This window comes from Parasteatoda tepidariorum, chromosome 2, assembly GCF_043381705.1.
Source record: "Parasteatoda tepidariorum isolate YZ-2023 chromosome 2, CAS_Ptep_4.0, whole genome shotgun sequence".
NCBI classification, from domain to species: domain Eukaryota; kingdom Metazoa; phylum Arthropoda; class Arachnida; order Araneae; family Theridiidae; genus Parasteatoda; species Parasteatoda tepidariorum.
The window spans coordinates 105,156,180-105,179,361 of NC_092205.1; the positions used below are offsets into that span (position 1 = coordinate 105,156,180).

The window sequence follows — 23,182 nt, forward strand, 5'->3', positions numbered from 1 at the left end:
TTTCAAATGAGATATTAAATATCTTTAATGTACCGTACGAACTGTACCCCTTCCCGACCGTTCAATCCTGGCGACTTATAACGTCGTTGCCGAGTGGAAGGATTAAAACAGGTCTTAGGCCGGGAAGGAGGGTACAAAATTTTTTTATTAATTATTAGACAGAGCAGTCATGAATGTGTGTAAAAGTGAACACGAAAAGTTGCTCTCCTCGGTTATATGTTAGGCAAAATCTTGCGAAGTATAATCCGTAAAATACGTTAATTTAGGGAAAGAGAGAAATCTTAGTAGTTGCTATTGGTTTACGAAATAGATCGAGCGTTTCCCACAGAGAGCAAAGGGAAAAATGTCCTGCTTTTAATTAAATGCATACTTGAGCCAAAAATAGATTTAAGAACAGGATGTGGCTTTTAAAAGTGTGAGAAAGTATTTCGATTAGAATAATTAATTAGGATAACATTAAAAGATTAATAGAAGCTATGACATGTATACATATATATATACACAGTCAATGCTTGATGTAACAATTCAAATGAAAACACATCACGAAATAGCATGAGATTGTTAGATCATGGATGCGTAATATACCATAAATATTTACTCATGGTACTAATGAATGCCACATAGGATAAAAATCAACGAGTCGTGCGACTCTTCTTTGATGCAAACAGAATCAAAGAGTGCTGTAAGATCAAAAGAATTTTATGATTTCATGTGAGTCATTGTTAAGGAATGAAGGAATATTGTTTTCAAAATACACTTTTTTGACTCATAGTGATTTTCAATGAAATGAAAAAATATTGAATCAAATATTTTCGTTGCTATACTGCAGTGTTTCTAAAAATTATGACTTTTGTGTACCCTTTTTAAATTTTTCGTAATGCCGTGTACCACAAATAAAAAAATGAATGCATTTTTTACTATAAAAAATCACAACTGGCTGTTAACACCACTAATTATTAACTGTTAACTCTGCAAAAAATAGCCAATAAAAAAATTCGTAAATTTTCATGGCTACCTTTGTTTTCAACTAAAACTCAACTGTTTCAAACTGTTTTCAACTGAAATTTTTGTTTGTTGCAAGATATTTCGCATAAGAACGCGTACCCCCACTAAACTGTTCCTCTGGGGGTACGTATACCACACTTTGGGAAACACTGCTATACTGGAATGAATGTTCTAAAATGATGTGTCTATGGAATAGAAAATAGGATTTTATGTATTGCAATATAGAAAGTGGTACTGTTTCCGTATAATCTATTTCTCAACCCTCCTTTAATCTTTTGTTTCTCTTTACATTTTGTGTTCTTAACCATTTTATAGTTATGTTCTTACCGAATTGATGCAAACAGACTTGCACAAGATAATAACATCTCGCCAACTTCTGTCTACTGATCATGTGAAAGTGTTTTTATATCAAACTTTAAGAGGTATATTTTAAATACTAATATAACTTTCTTTTTTTTTTAGGAATGCAGAAAAAAAAATTCCACAATATGCTGATGATTGTATTTGGAAAAGTTTAGTAAAAGTCTTATATTAAGTGAAATTTTTAAAAACATTTGTTTCGAATTTTAAAAACATGTGTTATGGACTAAAACTCAAAATTAAGAATAGTCTGTTGGTTACAGAACAGCATAAAATAATTATTAGTGGTCCCATTCACTTCCATTTAACAACCATGTAAAAGTTTTGTACAGCATCCCGAATTAGTTAATGACTAGGTTATGAGGGAGCAAGTTTTAGTCTAAGCAAAGCATTGCTAAGTTGTCAATATTTTGACCATTTGGGAATAAACTTCTTCCCTAAAAAAGTGGGTGTAATATATTTTAAGTTAATATCGAAATTTTGAAAAAATCCAAATCAACAAACTCCAGTTTTTCTTTAAAATTGCTTAATTTTTCCAGGGTTTTATTCAATTCAAGGGTCATTTTTCCAGGGTCAAATTTCCTTGCCTTTTCTGGGTTTTTTCCGGAATAAAAAATTCTCTACTAATTCCAGGTTGTTCTTAACCCTGGGTTATTCTTATTTCAAGATAATTATTTTTCTTTTTTGATGAAAAAAAATTTTTTTTTCAGGTTTAAAATACCTTCATTCTGCGAATATTTTGCATCGAGATATCAAACCGGGGAATCTTCTTGTCAATAGTAACTGTATTTTAAAGGTATGTTGATTCTTCTTTTTCTCATTGCTTCATTTTAAAAACATTGTTTTTCCTCTTCCCATTGCTCTATCCAGTCTTGAAAAGAAATTGTTGTAAAACTAATTTCAGCATCAAATATTCTAATCGTATTAAAATTAATATTCTTTATTGCTACTGTGCTAGAATTTATTTTTTTTATAACTTGTTTTATACATTGATCTGAAGGGAATGTTAAAAGTGTTTTTATTAGCCTACAGTATTTTTTCTTTTAAGGTATCTGGACACCTTCGACAACTTTTTTTTAAAAATCCTTATTAATTGAAACCTTAAGGGTTTTTTTGGTGCCTTGTAGTATAAAAACTGCTTTTTTGCAGTTGTTTCAGCAAAAAAAATTTTATTTTTTGTAAATTTGGGGAAAAATATGGTAAAAAATGTTTTTATGAAACCACTGTTTATGCTCTAAAAATTTTTCAAGTTAAGTTATTGAACAATTTTCTTCACTATTACGCTCGTAATTAATGTGTCTTAAAAACAGACTAAAAGCTAAGCTCTAAATTAGAGGAACTATAAGTTATGGCGTTTTAAATAGCTTCATTTAAAAATTTCTAAAAAAATACAGTTCAAAATAAACAAAAATTGCTCAAACAAAAAAAAATACATATTTATGAAAAAGATTTTAGTCTATCTTTGAAAGAATGTTATAAAAAAGCTGTACACAAAATTTCAAGACTTTGGGACTAAAACTTTTTAACTTATGGTGTAAATCGTAACTCAAAACTTGCAAAAAATCAAAACTTCAGAAAAGGCATTTAAAGTAAACGATTGCATAAAAAATTTTTTTATTGTAATAAATATGCAAGGAAATCATATCAATGATATTTTACACCTTCATTTTTGTTATTCAAGTAGAAACATTTTCATAAAAACATTATTTCCTTTTTATTAATTAAGTTTTTACCAATGAGAATTATCAGATTTACTAATATGAATAAGGAGTAACCTTGATGTTTTATTTTAAATTGTAAACATCATTTATCATTGTAAACATTTAATATATTTGCTAGTTAGAACTTCTTTCTTATAAAGTGAAATGCTAGTTATATTACAAGATTAAACAAAATATAGTTTCGGTCAATAACATTTTTAAAAACAAGCATACACTTCGTAAAAGATAATGACTTAGAAGTATTATAACACACATTTAAAAAACACAGTTTAGAAAAAGAACATAATAGTTTTGAAGTAAGAGTTTAACAAAAGAAGGCACTTATAAATATTAGAAACAACCGCTTTGGTATGTAACCCCTTCTGTCAGTTCGATTTTTGAAAGCTTACGCTTTTTAGAAGCGTGTAACTTTTTTCTTTGAATTTTTGTAGACGGTAAAGAATGTCGGTGAGCAGAATTTAACCGCAGTTTGTTCATTTCTGTGAATGCAAGAGTAGTGAAATAACCAGGGTTTATTCCAAATGATCTTAAAACAGATAGTAAACCACATGACCCATCGTTGAATTGCAAAATTGCACATGACACACCAAACTGCAGAGTTTCCAGTCCAACAAAAACATTCTTTGGCAAGATTTGCCAGATAACACCATTGAAGCTTTCATTTTGATTCTGAGTTTTTCCATGCAAACATTTTTTCAACAACTCTTGATTGCACAATTTCATGTATGTTGGCTTTATAGCCGCCATTACTTTCTCAGGTAAACCTTGGACATTTTCTTTATAGTTTTTTCCTAACGCCTGAAACTGCTGGTACTTGCACCAACTCTCCAAGCCAGGAGGACACTGCACATGCATTGGCTTTTTTGAGCTAGAACAACAGTGGAAAAAAGCAGCAATTACTGATCTTTGCATCTCCAGAAGATTTCCACTATTGCTCCGAATTGCAATCCCATAATAGTTTTGTAGTTTATCTATGAACTTATCTGTCAGTTTGCCTTTCCCGCCAAGTCCTTTTGTATTTTTTTTTACCTTTCGTAAGTGGGAACCAACACGCTTTTGCACATGTCCAATGCATTCATACTTCACAACACTGTCTTTTCCATATACGTTTTTAACGGTTTCATATGCTTTTGCATCTCCATCGCCATAGTACTCTCTATACTCAAGGCTATTCAGTAGAGCCGATCTTTGAAAGATTCTAAGAGCACCAACACTCTCCATACCTCCAGCAGAGCCCGTATGATTTCGGCAAATATGAGGTTTCGTAGAATTTGTTGATGCTAAGCACATTCTACAATAGGATGACATCACCTCACAGTCAAGTACTTTACCGGTATCAATGGAGATGACAGAGACGCAACCATTCAATGAACTATAACCTCGACGTTGCCAAGTTCCATCGACAGAAATTCCACAAGGTGTCACAACTTCATTAGACTGTTTCATTGCAATTATTTCTTTTGCAGCCTCATTCATGCTGCTTTTGGACAGTTTTACAACAGCATCAGATAACTTTTTCACTTGTTTCTGAAAACTGTATGGCGCTAAGAAAGGTAAATCAAGTATAGAAAATAGCTTTCTGCCTGCAGTGTAACCTCTACCAATCAATCGCAACCCATAAACAAGAAGAGTGTTGATTTCAGAGCATTTATCAATTTTCTTTGATGTTGGGAAAGGAACCATAAAAGAGCAGCTGTTACACTTCACTGTAAAGTTTGACAAAAGTCCATACCTTGAATCTTCAATTATTGACAGCGATTGCTGAAAACATTCAGAACAAGATAGGGCAGAAAGTAAGCATACAAGGAATTCCATCGATATTATTCTATTACCTTGAATGTTAGCATTTGAAACTCGCTCATGGTTTTCCACTGTTTGTAATTTATCTTTCAGTTTAGAGAAACTAGCAGTAGAAAGTTTCTCCTTTTCAGTGCCATCCACGTTATTTTTGTTAGGTAAATTTGAATACCTATTTCCATAGAACTTTCGCTTTTTATTGCGATAATTTTTTCCTGCCATATCAGCTGAAAACAATTATTATGAAATAACCCAAAATAAAGCTATTTAATCTAGTATAAATCAAATCAAAATAAGAAAACTAACTCCAAACAACAATCGAAATCACAAGAGAGCCAAATGACAACAATCTCTTGTTGCCATATTTGAAGTAATAAAAACAATACAGACTATTAAAATATTTCGAATTGTTTATAATTACTTTAAAAAGTTCTTTAAAAGCAAAAAAAAAATGGAAAACAATGATTTATGCACTGAATCTGTCAAAAGCATGATTAGTTTCGGTTTCGAAATTTCACATCCGGTGGATTTTCACTGAAACTAATACTTTTTCAAATGCACATATCTCGGGTTAGAATTATCGTATCAACGAAATTTTACCGCCAATCGAAAGATAAGATTCCAAATATTTTTAAAAGTAAAAAATCTCAATTTTGAAAATTTCATCGAAATTCGACTTTTCAAGGTAGTGAGGCACCTTAACATAAATTGTAGTTGTTTAGTTTTCTTCTCTCTTTCTATAAGAGAATGAAATTTATGCATATTATAGTTTGAGTTTTTTTAAAAAATTTTTTAATTTATATCTTATTGTATTGTATTGCCAAAGTTTCCAAACATAGAAAGGATATTAACTTTAAGTATTAAAAAAGTTATTAAAATAAGTGTCAATTAATAAGAGCTTCAATTATTGGATCTAATTAAATGTCGTAATAATTAAATAAGGGACAAAAAAGGAGGGTAAATATGTTATTGTATTGGATAAGGGCAATTTTCTCAAAATTTTAATTTTTGCATAAGACAATAAGGAAAAATTATTTTCATAATTTACTTAATGTTGATAATTTTTCCATTAAGACCATACTTAACAACAACTAGAAATGAAAAATTTAGTGACAGTTTTAAGTTGCAATTACATAGAAATATGTAATTATTGTCCCCTCATTTGCTTTAAAATCATAAGAAGAAAATTTATGTTTTTCTATCAATTAATAAATAAATATAGGAAAATGTTTTTAATATATTTAATTGAAAATTTAATTAGTATTTTTTAAGAAAATTTATTTTATCTAAAAATTTGAAGTAACATTAAGAATTTTTAATTTTTCATTGCAAAAACATCTTTCTATCTCTTTTTTTTTATATATATATTTCTTTAACTAAGACCTCATTTTGTAAGCAAACACATAACCAAACCAAAAGCCTTGTTTGTTATTTAAAAATGTCTCTTCGTGTAACGGGACAGCAATTTAAAAAAAAAAAATTATTATAGTAGTAAACTGGAAAAGTATTTTTTTTTAAATTTCAAGGTAATATTTTTTTAAAATTTTTTTTTCTCTTTCATCTGCTTCATAATGAATTTAAAAAAATGTTGTTTGTTTTACACTCTTAAATATAATTTTGTATTTTTCGAAATTTGTATTATTCGGTAAGAATCAGTCTTGGTGGCATTTTTTATATGACTCATAATTTTATTTCTTGTATTCGGGTGATTCTTTGGAAATATGACAATTCGGAACAAAATATTTTTTCATATTTAAAGTCTTCAAAATATTCAAATTTTTTTTTTGTATGTTTATTTAGTTACATTTATTAATATCTTACAGACAGCAGTGTAGTTTATTGACATCATTTGCTCAAGAAAAAAAAANAAAAAAAAAAAAAAAATAGAAATTCACCAAATTTTGAATTCCAGGAAAATGACATATTAGCTTAGAAGTTTGAAAAAACTGTCATTTTAAGCTAATAGTAAGTAACTCAACTGAAGCCTTTGCTTTGAATAGACCATGAATTGTTTAAATTAATTCTTTTATCCACTGTAGAAAGAATCAAAAATGTTTTTGTTGCTGATATGTACAGAATAAAATTGTTTATAATAATCAATCATTAAATTAAAAAAAAATATATTTGATTACATTCAAGTATATTACAATCTTACATGAACTTGGTATTAGGTTAATATTGCTTTCCCTCTTTTCGTTATACTGTTTAAAAAATTTCTGGTAACTGTGTCAATGTCCTGCCATTCATAAGCCAGGATAATGACAATTTGTCACTTTATAGCATTTAACTTTAACATTTCGGCCTAAGACATTTACATTCCGCCGAAAACAACAGGATTTCTTGAAATATCTCTGGTAAATGCATGTAGTTTATGATATTAATGATTTCAAGAAGACAGGAAAATAACAACATAGAAAGCTACGCACCTTGAAAAACTTTTTGAAGTAGATTTTGAACCAGTAAGTTGGTTCTTTATTCATGCAATAAGACATGTTCAGATAGGATAGTATTCTAAGCATTCTATTAACATAAGATATTGATTGCTGGCGCTATCTATTTTGGTTATAAATCACTAAATAAAAGTAACCAGGAAAATGACTGATTTTCATGTGACAAACAGAATTATTTATTGACAGAAATTTTTTTTTTCAATAAAGTTTTTGTAAATAATACTCTCTGCGTATATTCTATAAATGCTTACGCAGGTTGAGATTAAAAAAAATTAGATATTGAAAAATTTATGGAAAGTTTTGAAGCTAGTTACTTTTGGAAATATTATTTCTGACATGCCAGGATAATGATATTTTGAAATTCAATTAAAATTTATATATATACAAAACAGTCAATGCTAGTGCAAGGTCATTTTAAAATGCTAACAGCAATGCTATTTATTAAATTTTAAAAAAAAAGTTCTTTTAGTAGTATAGTATTAGATCTTGGAGCAAGAGACTGTAAATTGTCATATTTCATGAGAATCACCCATATCTTGTGCTTGCCGCAATAAAACTTTTCATCCAAAGCAAACTGTAAAATTTCAGTTAACTTTTTACTCCGAAAGAGATTATTTTCTTAATCTTCTTTTATCACCGTTATTTATATGATTTATCTAAAATTAAAAGAATGCCAATGAATAATAAAACTGAAATTAATTTCTATAATACTTATCATTGTTTTTTTTTTTTTTTTAATANAAAAACTTTTTTAATTTTTTTTTTTTTTTTAATTACCAAATTTGTATTTATGTCCACTCTTTTCTATACACAAAGTGACAAAAATGAAAATTACAAGATTCAGATATTTGTGCTGTTAAAATTATAGATTAAAGCAATTTTGCAAATATTCTGAATTTTTCAATTCTTAATGAAAGTGAAAAAGAAACACAAAAATGCCAAGCAAACTTCCAAACAAAAATTTTAAAAGAATAATAAATAAAATTACAATTAAAATTTGAAAAAAACTTTTTTTTTAGCTTTTCATTTTTGAGACCATTGTAGCACCACAAAAGAAAATGTATTCATAACTCATCTAAACTCTTGTATTTTAACTTAATTTTCAATAATATTAATAACAGTCATAAATTTGCTCTTATGTATTTTTATGTTTACTTACAATGTTCTTATTGTCAATTAATAATGCTCTTTTATTGTTTGAATTCTGACAAAAAAAATAATAAACTAAGTATGTACTAATATAACCAAATGAATCAAACACTTTAAAAAATTTTCAAATAATTAATCCTTTGTTAATTACTATCCTTTTTAAGTGCATTTTAAGTGGGAGCAGTCATTACAAAACAATAGTTTTTGCCAAATAGATGAAAAATTAATTTATTTCTTTAAATATGCCATGCATATTTTAAAAAGTAAATTATTAAACTTTGTACAAATCAAATTTTTTCTTACTTGCTTTTAATTTCTTTGATAAAAATTAGGGGAACAATAATTACATTCAATATGAAGCAGATCTTATTTTAAACTAAAGTTTACCTTGAAACAAATGGCTCTAAACATTACAGTGTAACCTGGAAGTTATATTTTATTCAACTAGAGTCATCTTAAGTGCTTTATTGTAATTACACAAAGGAGGACACATACAAAGATTATTCAAGTAGACAGTCATACTTTATCAGAATATGTATGCATTTATCTCTGTAACATTTTGTGTTGGGGACAATAATGACACCTATAAATAATTTTTTAAAAAATATAATTTAAATGCAAAATTTTTTTTCTCACTTCTTGTGAGTATTCTAAGCAAAACATAACATTAAATTATGAAAATAACTATTTTAATGGAAAATATTGCTTAACAAATTGAGACCTGTAGACAATATTGCTTATGTTCGGGAAATTTGACAGATTATTTTTATGCAAATAACTTCTTTTAAATTAAGTATAATTCAAACTACCTGCTGTGCTACCTAAAATCACTAGATAGTTAGCTAACTAAATTAGATTTCTTTTGTTTACAATTTTAACTTTTGCATTTTATTAAAATATGTAAATCTTATCATTCGGTAAAAGATAGCAAACACAACAAAAGCTAAATTTTATAATTTTAACTAACATCATTTTTAAAATATTCTTAAGCCTAATGGGGAAGGAAAGCCTGAAAAATGAAGAGCTTTTAAAACTTATTAAATATGCAGCTTGCGATTATAAATAAGGAAGAGTAATTAAGAACAATTATTATTGTTCCCAATCTAAATCATTATAATTTAATTCGTGATACGTAGCTGATAAATTGGGTCTTGGTATTTTCAAATTCATGAAGGTGTTGAGCTTGAATAAAAATGGTTATGATTTTATTGTTTCAGTGATTATTTTTTCTTGATTTTAGCTATTTTAAGTTAGAGATATTATGTACTTAAAATGTCATTTTGTTTTTAATTATTTAGCATTGTTAATATGTACAAAAATTAAAGGAAAAAAATATGATTTAAATCGAAAAATCTGATTTAAATCAAAAACTCTGTTTTAAATTAAAACAATCAATTTAAGGGAAAAAAATCTTTTTTAATCATGATTTTTGCCAAGTCTGGTTCTGCTGTATGCATTGCTCTGTATTGATTGAGTTGTTTCATTGGATGCCGAAAGAACCTGCAAAATAGTTGTGCGTTGTAGTAATAACAGAGTGTGTCCTTATACTTCTTAGAAACTCCTGGGAAATAAAAAAGTCTCCAAGGAGTACTTGGAACTACTTAGTTTTCCAAATTAGTGCTTAGAAACTCCTTAGATTGTTGCGTTGCATTGATGAACTTTCTAAGTCCGCTGATGAATTTGCTGTTCAAGCAGGGAAACTAAATGATGACTTAGCTGTCAAAATCTAATAGTTTAAGAAAAACTTTAAAAGAGAAAAAATTTGAATTGCAAGAGTTAGAAAAAAATAATAACAGCAAACAATTTTAATTTTACATGTTACAAGCAAACTTAATTAATTTACTGTGATTTTTTTTTCTTGTTCAAAATGCCTAAGATTTTCTTATGTATTCAAATTTAAAAATATAAGATTTGGAAATTTGAAAAGATAATATAAGGTTTTTATGTTAATCTTTAACATCTGTACTTTAACAAGATTTATTACAATATTTGAAACTGGAAAATATATTTATGTGTAAAAGGGATAACTTTATTTATTTTTCTTGATGAAGTTTGACAAAGTCAAAACTTATTTCAAAAGGGCTAGAAAAAAATATGCAAAATATACATTTTTGCAAGTTCCTTATGATAACTGCTTTTTAATTTTTTTTTTTTAAAAAAACTGTCTAGTTATCTTTTGCACAAAATTTTTTAAATTTTGATAAGTCCTTAAAATTTTGGACTCCTTGGATTTCTTCTAGCAAATCTGTAGGTTCATATCCTCCCACAAAATCTAAGTATGTTCCCTGTTTGGAAAGTTAAGTTTGTTTTAAAAACATATGCAGAATTATTCTAATTTATATCTTCAAAAATACGATTATTAAAGATAACTCTTTTTGAACAATTTTATTTTTTAGATTTGTGATTTCGGTTTGGCCAGGGTGTATGAATATGAAGAAACTAAACACATGACTCAGGAAGTGGTGACCCAGTACTACCGTGCTCCTGAATTGCTTATGGGAGCTTCTCACTACTCATTTTCCGTCGATATATGGTCGGTCGGCTGTATATTTGCTGAACTTCTGAGCCGGAGAATTTTATTTCAAGCCCAGACTCCTATACAACAAGTTAGACATTTACTTGTTTTTAATTACCAGCCATTTAGTCAGATTCCAGTAATGTCGAATTAGAAATATGAAATAATAATTTCAAAAAAATGTCTAATAAAAAGTGTATATTTGTTTTTTCTTTTTTTCACAGCGTTATATTTGAAAAAATATATATATTTGAACTTGGTGATTTTTGTTTGGCGCCATTCCTGTTCACTCGGAACACCGTGCAAGCAGGAATATTGTCGAAAATGTAATGAAATTTCAATAAGAAACATGGAAAATTTCAATAAACATTGGCCAAAACTTAATGAAATTGCAATGAACACAATATAAGCCAAATTAATAAACGCAATATGTTTTCTACAGCATTCATGATATTGTAGTTTTTCCAAAATTCTCTTATTGATTATTGCTTCTCTTCTCCGTCTATTTTGTCAAACATCTGCTTTAATGTTCGCCGCAAGTAATAAGCCTTAAAATTGGATATAACGCCTTGGTCTATTGGTTGGATTAAGGCAGTTGTGTTAGGCGGCAAAAAAAACCACTTCGACTGGTATGCATGTTGTTAAATCTGATAAATTTGTTGGGTGGCTTGGAGCATTATCAATTAATAGTAGTGCTCTTTGTTTGAGTTTTTTAATTTCGCAATAACGTTTAACAGGCGAGCAGAAATGTTCAGTGAACCAATCCTGAAAAATTTTCATAAATATCCATGCTTTTTTTTATTAGACTCCCAAATTACAGGTAAAGTTGATTTAGATATGCCTTTCATCGTTCTTGGACTTTTGGAGTGGTAAACTAGTAGTGGTTTTAATTTGAAATCTCCCCTTGCGTTACCCCTCAGTAGAAGTGTTAAGCGATCTTTTGTGGCTTTAAATCCTGGTGCTAGTTTCTCTTCACGGGATAAAAATATTCGTTTTTAAATTATTTTCGAAAACAGGCCTGTTTCATCTACATTAAAAATCAATTCTGGAGGATAGTTTCCTTGTTCAATTATTGTTTTTAATATCACTGGGAATTTAGCCTCCGCTTTTGTATCACCACTTGCTGCTTCTCCTGTAATCTTTATGTTGTGAAGATTATTTCGATGTTTAAATCTATTAAACCATCCTCGACTAGCAACGGAACTTTCACTTGTGTCACTTACCTTAGCCTGAATGTAATTAAAAATTCTTCTAGCTTTTTCCATTATGATCGATTGGCTTAATGGCATATTGCGTTCAATTTCGTGGTCAATTCATATAGACAGTCGTTTTTCCATTTCCTCTATAATGTTATTACTAGAACGAGTAATTCTAGTTGCAGAGCTTGACGTAGTTGCAGTTGCCGATGACAGTATCTTTTCTTTATTCTTAAGAATTGTCCTTATTGTTGAAGTTGCCAAATTCAATGCAGCACTAATTTGAGATTGATGTTCACCAGAATCTAATCTTCTAATCACTTGCATTTTAGTTTCCAGTGAAATGCTTTTTCTGGTTCCTTTCTTTTCTTGTTTTTCATTATCACTCATGATAAAAACTAATGATCATAATATTTGTAACTCTATTAATTGTTATAGTATTACATAAATTTATATGTACTTACAATAATGACAACAAATGTTTCAAATGATAAAAATGCGTCCGTACAGCACCGCACCAAACAAGAAACATAACTACACTGTTTCGGATATGTTATGTACATATTTGGGGGAGTCCCCGCGCACAATTTCGGGGAATCCCCGGGTTGAAATGAAAGAGCGCTAAACCGAAACAACGTTAAGCGGGGTCTTACTGTAATTTAAATTTAATTAAATTAATTTAATTGAAATTAATTTCATTAAGCTCATTTAAATTTATTGAATTTAAAAAAGCAACAACAAAAATTAGAGAAACTGTAACAGCTAGAATGAAACAGAAAATATTAAGTTTTATTGAAAACTTTCTAATATAACTTAAGTTTATGTAAGTTCAAATTTGATTTTTATTTATTTAGAAAAAAAAATATTAACTACACTTAAAAGCTATTTAAACATACAAATATCATGATTCAACATTTTTGAGAAAATAATTTAAAAAAATTAATTGATAGATCAAATTTTAATATAGCATGTCCAAAACAGAAAACAATCTTATATAAATTTAATTAATAATAGAAAAAAAAAACTTTAAAATTAATTATATATATATGTAGAAGTTTGTGGAGCAAAACGGAGGAAATAAAGACAATAGTTTAATAATGAAACTAACATTTAATAGAAAAAAAGGAAATAAGTTTAACAGTGATATCATATCCGCTGAGAGTGATGCCGGATCAAGTATGACTGCTAGCATTGATTGTTCTATGGAAAAGTGTTAGTTATCAATTCGGTACTTTTCCCGTCTAGACTTATCACTCCATCTATCCGATACTTTCCCTTCTGGATGGTCAGGGGCCTTTCAATGAGAAAGTAGATGATGCAATTCTCCCAAGTATTACATTTTGTCACTGAAACTATATATATATAATGTTTTTCTAAATATTATATCCTGATGAGACCACATTGTTGTTGTAGCTGGATTTGATAACTGATTTGCTGGGTACTCCGTTGCCAGAAGATGTGAAGACTGCATGCGATGGAGCAAGATCTCATATTTTGAGGTGGCCTCACAAATTACCCTCTTTGGCTGCTCTCTACACTCTCTCCTCACAAGCAACTCATGAAGCTGTTCACCTTCTTTGCCAGATGCTTGTTTTCAATCCTGTAATTCCTTTTTATTTTAATACATCACTCCACAATTTATGGATCAAACAATGAACGAAAGAATTATTTGCCTTGAAATTACACTTTTGAAGCTCATTTAGAAATATTTTTGTTTTTAATTCTAGTCATAATTTCATTTCTTATGAATATATATTTAAGTAAATTTGTTTGTGCTTTTTAGTACAGTCGAACCTGTTTATCTCAAAACTTGAGGGAAAGGCGAAAAATTCGAGATAAAGAGATTTTGAATTATACAGGTATTATAAAAAAAATTAATTTAATTAAGAAATTCTATTAAAAGTGCTTTAATTGTTTTTAGTAGAAAAATGTAGACATTTCTTTAAATTAATTATACCACATACATCTACTTACATAGCAGTTTTTTAACATACATTTAACACTGAAAATAATTTTTCCAAGATTTTAGACTGATAACCTTATTTATTTTGATTATTTTTTTTTTTGAGGTTAGAAAGATCGCCAATTCCTCATAGCCAATATTTTCCTGCGGTTCAAGAGTAGTTTATAAGAATTCTGCAGCTGTTTCTACTTCTTTTGCAGTTACTTTTGATTCATCATTATGATCTTCAGTTTCTTCATCTGATATTCCTTTGACATTATCTATGATTTCCGTATCTGTCAGTGCTCCGCATGTTGCCAGGCAGTTGTCCACTTGTAAAAATCTTCTAAATTAATGTCAACATTAAATCTAGATTTTATTGCCTTTCATTCTGGCAAATCTGGCACTGCATTTTTAGCGTTGACAGTTTCTTCTTCTTTACTGCTGCCTTCAACCTCTTATTCATCATCTTCACAGCTATTCTTAAAAGCAGCTTTTTAAAACCATTTTGGATAGTTTTTAGCGACACATTTCTCCAAGCAAAACAGTAATTCTGATAACATCTAACTTTTTTCATCGATGGCATCTACAAGTTTGCGTACCAACTGTTTTCTATAGTTCACTTTAAAACTCTTGATTATCCTTTGATCCATTGGTTGCAATTTCGAGGTCAAAATGAATTTCTATTCTTGGCTTTCTTATCTATGCTGAAAAGCTAACCCCTGATGGTCACTACTCATTAACCCCTCACTTACTGCCAGAATCAGTGTGTTCCTTTCTAGTTAAGGAAGTGCAGGGATAGAGATTGAAATTCCAAGAAACACACCCTACCTGTTCATCCCTACTTCCTGTGGTTTCACGAATTCATTTCTGTCTACAAGTTTTACTGATGAAGAAAGTTTTGACATTTGTGCTCTATTATTAGAAATTCGAGAAGCGGAGGTCTTGAAAAAAAAGTTCGACATAAACATGGATTTTGGACAGTAAATGTTGGAAATTTTAAAAATTTCGGGATATAGAAGTTTTTGAGATAAAAGGTTGAAGATAAACAGGTTTAACTGTAGTTTGTATCGAAAGATTATTTAAAATCCTTTAATTAGTTCCAGATACATACCTGCCTATTTTGGTGGAAGAATTTCAGATCTAATTTATGATTTACTTAACGGGAAAAAAATATTTATATTAATAATTTAAAGAAAATTATTATATTTTTTGTAATGTATTTCAATATTAATATTTAAAACTTCTTACATTGGTTAAGCATTGTAATGAATCAAAATTTATGACATTATGTTTGTTGTATATATTTTATATGTATTTTTAATCAGAGGTATTCAAAATAATAGGAACAGAAGTAAATGTTTCCATTTAACCTTTTAGTTTTTTTATTGCTGTTTTTAAATATGTGTATTTGCTTAGATCTATGAGCTTTCTATACTGGCAATTTAATCTGCCATTGTATGAACAAACTTTTACTGGAAAATAAATTATAAATAAACAAAGTAGCTACAAGTAAACATTTCAAAATAACTGGCTTTGTTAAGGTTCTTTTGGATTTTTATTTTTTTATCGTGAGTCCCCTGAACTCAAGATAAAGATTGGCGAAATAAAAAATTTTAAGTAGTATTTAAAAATAATTCATTTATTTAATATTCAATTAGACAAATTCATAAAATATTATGTATTATTTATATTTATGTCGTAATATATAATTAAACTATTATAAATATTTGAAATATCTTCTTAGTTACTAATTGATTCGCTAAAAGTTTTTATTGATTTTCATAAAATTATCATTGGTTATTTTTGGAGTGGATGGGTAATAATCAAGTTTAGATTACTTTTTTTTTGTCATAGTGTTTGCTACATTTATTTTAAATATTATTTAAGCATAGCTGCGAACTCTACTCGATTTTGCTAGATTCTCCTGGTCTACTGATTTAATTAAAATTCTCCTGGTTTTTGTACATTTTAGAAAATTCCCTAAAATTGAGTAAGTTTCCTAAAAAAAATCCCTATTGAAATAGAACAGATTATTGTTTGAATATTTAAATAATTATTACTGATACATAATTTATGGAAATCAGTTCTTTTTTGTTCTAAAATGTTTTTTTCAGAAACTCTCTTTTTAAATTCAATCTTTTGATGAAGTCCATTAATATTCGAAATTATGAATAAACCATTACATTTAAAGTATGTCAATCATAACTGGAAAAGTGTATTATTTCGCAAAATCTTTTTTATATCCATGTTGGCAGCTATTTTTAAAGATTAAGTAGTGTTTCTCTTTTTTTTAAATAAACAAATTACGAAAGTATGTTTGTAAAAGCAATACTATTTTTTCAGGATAAAAGAATATCTTGTGTTGATGCATTAACACACCCGTACATGGACGATGCCAGATTTCGGTATCACTCCGTCATGTGCCGTTGCTGCCAGACGACGTCGGTCGGTCGGAAATACGTGTCGGACTTTGAGCCAGTTTCTCCTTTTGTATTTGATGATTGTTTTGAGAAAGACTTAACTTCTATTCCTCAAGTTAGAGGTATGTTCCATCATTTTTTGTATTCAAATGTGACAGCCATAACTTCTTTTTTTTTAATTATTATCTCACATTCTGGCTCATTCCCAGTATTCACTTGAAACATTCTGCATATTGATGCGTCGTAAATGTGGTCTGTGCTGATCAGGGGTCTGTCCAGGGTAAATTGACTACCGTTTAGCTTCACAAATAATTCAACTTCAGTAAAAACGTGAAAATCAAATAAAAATGCAAACCCCATTCTTGTTGCAATCTGTGGAGAAAAAAGAAGCTTTTCCGTCAACTGTCTTTTACAAAAGGTGTTTGGTCATGCAATGTGATAAGCCTAACCGGCACTCACACCCTATAAAAGTGGGCTTTTTTTTTAAAGTTTTTTTAAAGTGAAATGACGAGGCTCTCCCTCTATAAACTTAACGGGAAGTCAACGTTCAAACATTGTCTTAAACCCTATTGTAAATTTATTATAACAGACCTGTATTTTTTATGAACCATTTTTTTTTCTCTGCGAAACTTTTTTCTGTATGATCCAGTTGAAAATATTCTCATAATTAAAATAACTTTTAGTACTAGTACTGTTAAATGCATGTTTTTATTAAACTCAGGTTGAAATTTAACTATGGAAAATCATTTTTATGGATTTTGAAATTTGGATATAATTTTTAGCCCAAAATTTTACAATGGCTAATTTGTTTTTGAATATATGGGGAAAAATATATAAAAATTTACCAGTCTTAAATGATTTTTAAAAAAATCTTATTTAAACGTTTATATACCTCTATTCAAAGAAGTTGCTAAATCCTGATAAAAAGTTCCTTTTATGGAAAATTTGTTAAATAGAAAATACTTAATCATCATAAAACAGGTTTAACGCTAGACATTAAGATAGCAATGGATACACCTTTATCTTGTAAATTATTATCAAATTGTCTCAAATGATTTTAACGTTTGGTGATCTCACAATTCATTGCTTTTATTTTTCACACTGTCCAAAATATCCGATTCAGTTAATGTTTCTGTGGTTCAGAATCAATAAAAAGAAAATCAGAACATCATCTTTAATTTCGTGGTTCTCTCTTAGCTGTACCCACATTTTTTTAAAAAAAGTTCTAAGGAAATATCGTGCTCGTCCTTCGCACTTTCCTTATTCTCCACGGTGACTCCAGCATCATCTGTAACATCATATATTCTTTAGAAATTTCTATTATGCTTTCTCGTAAATTGATTTTTGGCATGGACTCATGTATGAAATGCTTATTAAAAAAATAAAGGAATTTTAATGCTTTCTTTTAAAGTCGCTGCAAAATCAATTCAAGGTCATTTCTCCCAGAAAATGCATTAGCAAGTTTTGAAAGTTCTGAAATTATTGTATTGTTACAATTTAAATAATTAGGAATAAAAATAAATAATTACAATTTTTAATTTAAAGGACTAATTAACGACATAGGAGGAAGCATTTAAGGCTATTATAGCAGTGCATAATGTAAATGAGTGCAAACATAAAATGTGATCGTAATATTTAAAAAACAGAGTTCAAATGAATTTATCTGATCCTTCGTTCCAGAAGGATCTCCAGGCACGGGTGGTCAGATGCTATGATAAATGATTAATTGAAGCGAGTTCGTTTCAAGGCATGTTAAAAACTTTTATTTCACTTTCTTCATAGGTTCCGGGATGCAAGTGGCTCCTTTGATTGTTCATATTTTAATTTTACGCAATTAACAGGTTCTGGATCATGATTTTTGGAGAGTTAAGGTAGTTTATTTCAAACAGGATAATCTCAGATATATTAACAGACTTCAGAGTATTTTCACATGCATGCAGTTAATGTTTTCGTCTTTCCGGAAACGCGCCAACCATTGGCGATGGCGCACACGTGTTCAGTAACATTTTAATCTGACAACTTTTAAATAAAGATAATATTCAACATTTCATTGCTGAGTAAAATTTATTCATGATGTAGTTCCCTTGATTAATAAAAGGGAGATAAAAAAAACAGAAGGCAAGTGCCTTGAAGTTGTTAAAAACGAGACGCTTCTCTCATACCGTGGCTTCCCCAACTGACGCCAAGAAGGCACGCGGAAAGGAGCATAACCATACTCGCTTAAAATTAAGTTGAGAATAATCGATACAAAAAAAAATCAGTTGATCAAGTTAAATTTAGTGGAAGGCTATTGTGGTTAAAAGGTGAAAACTGAAAAAACTATTCAGGAGTAGAAAAACAATGCACGTGTGATGTAGCAACATCACAGAAATATTTTGGGAAGTAGGGAAAGTGGATCTTAAGGAAACTTTCGTTAAATAGAAAAATCACTTTACCCTTTGGAAGTTATTTTACAAAGAAATTTCCAAAATATTCTCGGTTCCTCGAAAAAAATTGCAAAATGGAAGTTCGACTGTGTATCTTTTTTTGGAAAAAAAGGATCTGTCATTTGTTTAATATATTGTCATAATATGCTAGATCATTTGAAACTATTTAATATAATATAATCTTTAGATAAACCAGTATTTGCTTATAATTATATTAATTACTCTTAGTTTTTCATTGATTGTGTTATTATAATAGAGAAGTATAGAGGCATAAACAATAAATAAGAACATCTTCTAATATATAAAAAAGTGTTTAGATTTTAAACTTTCCGGAGATTTTTTGAAGTTGAATTGAAAGTAGTAATAATTTCTGATCATGATAAGTCTTATTTTAAAATAACTCATGTTTGATGAGACAGAACCAGAGGTATTTACTAGGACAGCTTCAACCTCTTGAAGTTATCTAAAAGAAGCGACCTCACGTGACAGACAACCTGATAAGTAACAGTTCAGTAACTGATCTATTCCAGCCTTGGTAGTTGTTAATGTAATATAGTTTTTGTATATTCATAGTTTATATTGTAGCATAGTATTTCATATTTTATGCTATAGTTTGAATACAGTTTATATTGTATTGTAAAATCCGTTTTGTAATTATAGCTATGATGAATGAAAAAGAAACTAGGAATTCAAAACTGGAAAAACACTTAGTTTGAATCATCCTGATAAAACTAAATAGTACTCTTAGTTTTTAAGAACTTGATTAATTTTTTTCCCTAGTTCCTCTTTTTCTCATTTTCTTTTGTTGTCGTTTTGGCAGGCTATTATGGCAAAGGGTTGCGATTGTTCTTGTTTTCCAATGGCGTCATCTATGGCCAAGAATTCGGCTTCTGCTTCAAATCGTAATTTTGACCTGAACCGGAGAACAGTCTCCAATTTGACACCCACAGAGGCATTATTTGTTGTGTGAACATGGAGGACTTTGTGACTTGACAGATTTAATGTGCACCATTTACCACGCAAGGAGTCTTCGGGTAGCTGGATTTGAACTCTCGGACATGAGTCCAGCGCTCTGCCAACCAGACTATCCCGACCTTGTCATTTTCTTATTTTTTGGTTAAATAACCACATCTGAATCTTGTACTATTAAGGTTTATTTTCTACTAATAATTAACTTTCCTCTTCAAAGGAGTTCTAATAACAATACTGTATTTGAAGTTTGAATAATTATTGTTGTTTGATTCCCGGGACACATTTTACGAAATTGACATGACTCAAAATTCTATTTTTAATTACAAAACTCTTAAATTTGAATTTTAAACTTTTTACATTTTATTGATTGAGTACAGAGTTCCTTAGTGAATTTATCTTTATTGGCGTTTGAAATGGCATGCTTTCAACATTAGCACGTGGAGAGTCATAGAAAGAGAAGTACGTTAGTTTCTGTCCAAATAGATCGAAAACTTTTAAGTTAGGAAACTATATGGTACTGAAAACTGCATTGATCATAGTTTTGAAAGAAAATGACGTGGAAATCTCTAAAAAAAATGTTTTTGACGATTAAATACGAAAAATATTAAGAAAGGGGAAAATATCATAGAAATTATTGTATTCTTATACCACTGAGTAGAGGAGGAAGGGTTAAGACATGCAACCCGTCTTCTCTCCAGATGGCGTATTCATGCGTTGCGATCAGGAATAGGTGAATATCCACTGGTTTAATGAATTTTGAGTATGTATGAGTTAATTTTCAGACCTTAATGTGAAACTTCAATATTTTTCAGATCGATTAAACCATTTTGTATCTGAACGCTTTAAGTTGATGTGTCGAGCACCCCTGCTTGTCAATCCTCATTGTTTAGATGTAAAAAAGTATACTAGGTGAGTAATTTATGCCTTTGTTGTTCAATGATCATCATAATTTTTTTTTTTTTTTTTTTGCAAAGTTCAATAAATCATTTTCAAACTCTTTGTAGTTTTTGTACAGTTAAATGCCATAATTAACATCATCAGTTCAGCTGTACAAACATGAAATTTATGTCACAGTTTGAAAATTGCTCTAGCAGGGTTGCAAGAAACCCATCTACCCAGTAAGACCCGTAGAGGATTTTGCAAGGTAAAACCCACCCTAAAGTGGGTTTTTCTAAAATTGATTTCTCTGTTATATTGAAGAGTCATTCTATTGAAATATATTAGCCTAAAAAACTGTGTTTAAAGTCACCTTGATGGGCATTGATTAGCCTTTGATTCGCTTTCTATGCAACAAATTATTTCCTCAAAGGTTTTTTAAGATTAAAATAAAAATTAATTCTGTGTTAAAATAAGTTTCAAATGTGTGATGTATGTGAGTACATATAACATTTTGTATTGTGATGTCAGAAGAAACTTTTTTCAGACTTTTGCACCAATTTATATGTATTAATTATACTTTATCAATTCTTAAAATTAACTATTAATATTAAAACAAGGTACTTATCCCTGCCCTCTCTTTTAAAAAAAAAAACCCAATAGAACCCAGAAAGCCCACCTGGTTTGGATTCTTCTGGAAAAAAGCAGATTTTTTGCTAGCCTGCTGAATATGATCTCTCCTGCTATCACGAGAACTTCTATAATCTGAAGCTGTTATGCCAACAAGACTAATTCCATTTATATTAATGAAGAATTTTGGTAGTAACATTCAGACACAGGATATTACTTAATAAATTTAGTTATTTATTTTTACACTACTTTTTTTTGATTTATACAATAATAATTCCGAAATCTCTTTCTATTGTATCAGTGAACAATGATATTTATTCTCTAAGCATATTTCACATATTGCATTTTAAATAATAATTTAGTAAAAGAAAAAAAAACATATCTCAGCCCAGGATTTCAAAGATTGACTTTTTTTCTTTTGTGTTTTTCTCAATATATCATAAACAAGATAATAAAATAATTGCATTTATAAATTTTGCATTTTAAATAAGAATTTTGCAACAACAATGAATCTTTTTCCCTCTTCTTATTGTTGTCTCTCTCTCTCTGTATGTGTGTCTTTCTTATTGCATCACAAGCTCAAACAGGATATAAAGACATAAAAGAAATTGACTGAAAAACAGTCAGAAATTTTAACTCAAATATCAAAACAAGAACCAGAATTAAAAGTTCAAGATATAAATGTTGCTTGTGAATCAAATTTCCAAATGCTATCAAATCATCGAAACTGAAAACATGTTGAAATTTTGATGAAAGTGTGGTGGAAGTTTGTTTCTCCGTCAGTAGCCGCCAATATTCGTATAGTGGAAAATGACTTCATGATTGTTCATTTAGGCCATTAATGAATGGATTAAACAATTAAGTCTCCAGAAAACAATGTACAAATCGTTGAATGTAAATTTATTTTATTAAGCATAAATGGTGACAGAGAATGGCCATTTCTTCATCCAAAAGAAATCCCTTAAAGGGATGAAAATCAGTATACCCTCTTATTGAGAGATCATACAGCCAGAATATCATTTCTGACGGTTAGAAATTGAGACTGGGGAGGCCCCTGAGGGCACTCCCAGTCTCCACAAATTTGAAATTAAAAGTGAATATAATTATTCTCTACGGACATGGAAAGTATGGGTAGGAGATCCAAAATTGGCGATTTATCATTATATATCATAGCCAAAACATAGCCAACCAGCATAACAATATTGGGTTTAAAAGAACAGCTTGTCGATCCCGAGTTGCCAACAAATTTATGAGAATTATTACAACCATGCAACCGAAACATTTAGCAGTTGGAAATATAGAATAAAAAGTTATAAATAGATTTTTGTTTTCGATTAGAGGCGACAGTGAATTAATAAGTTTGCATAGTAATGAAATAAAGTGTCTATTACATTGATCTAGAAGAGAAGAAATAAATATTTTATATTCGTGTTCGTTTTAAAGGATTAAGTCTTTGATTCTATTAATAAAAAAAGCTTAAGTAATGAAAGATATTTTAAAAGGATAGAAAATAAATATGTAATGCCAATTGTGGCATCACAGAAAATTATTTTTTTTAAAGACAAAGTATACCAATTACGCAAAAGTAACTAATCAAAATATGTAATACACATTTATTTTCATTCATAAAAGTAAGTTCATTTTAAGCTCACTTTGTTTGTCCACATGTGTGGCAAAATGAAATGGCTATATATATATATATATATATATATATACATCG

At 29.2% G+C, this 23,182-nt stretch overlaps 1 protein-coding gene across 1 annotated transcript in view; it reads left to right on the forward strand.

Moving 5' to 3' along the window:
• Positions 1–20,865, forward strand: part of LOC107441361 (serine/threonine-protein kinase NLK) — a gene marked incomplete at its 3' end in the record, with an annotated part of 34,409 nt that extends 13,544 nt beyond the window's left edge. Inside the window, 6 exon segments of the mRNA XM_043055178.2 lie at positions 1,321–1,427; positions 2,076–2,161; positions 10,879–11,088; positions 13,607–13,795; positions 16,482–16,680; positions 20,769–20,865. Of these exon segments, the coding sequence (XP_042911112.1) occupies positions 1,321–1,427; positions 2,076–2,161; positions 10,879–11,088; positions 13,607–13,795; positions 16,482–16,680; positions 20,769–20,865 (888 nt within the window).
• Positions 20,866–23,182: the final 2,317 nt, after the last annotated feature.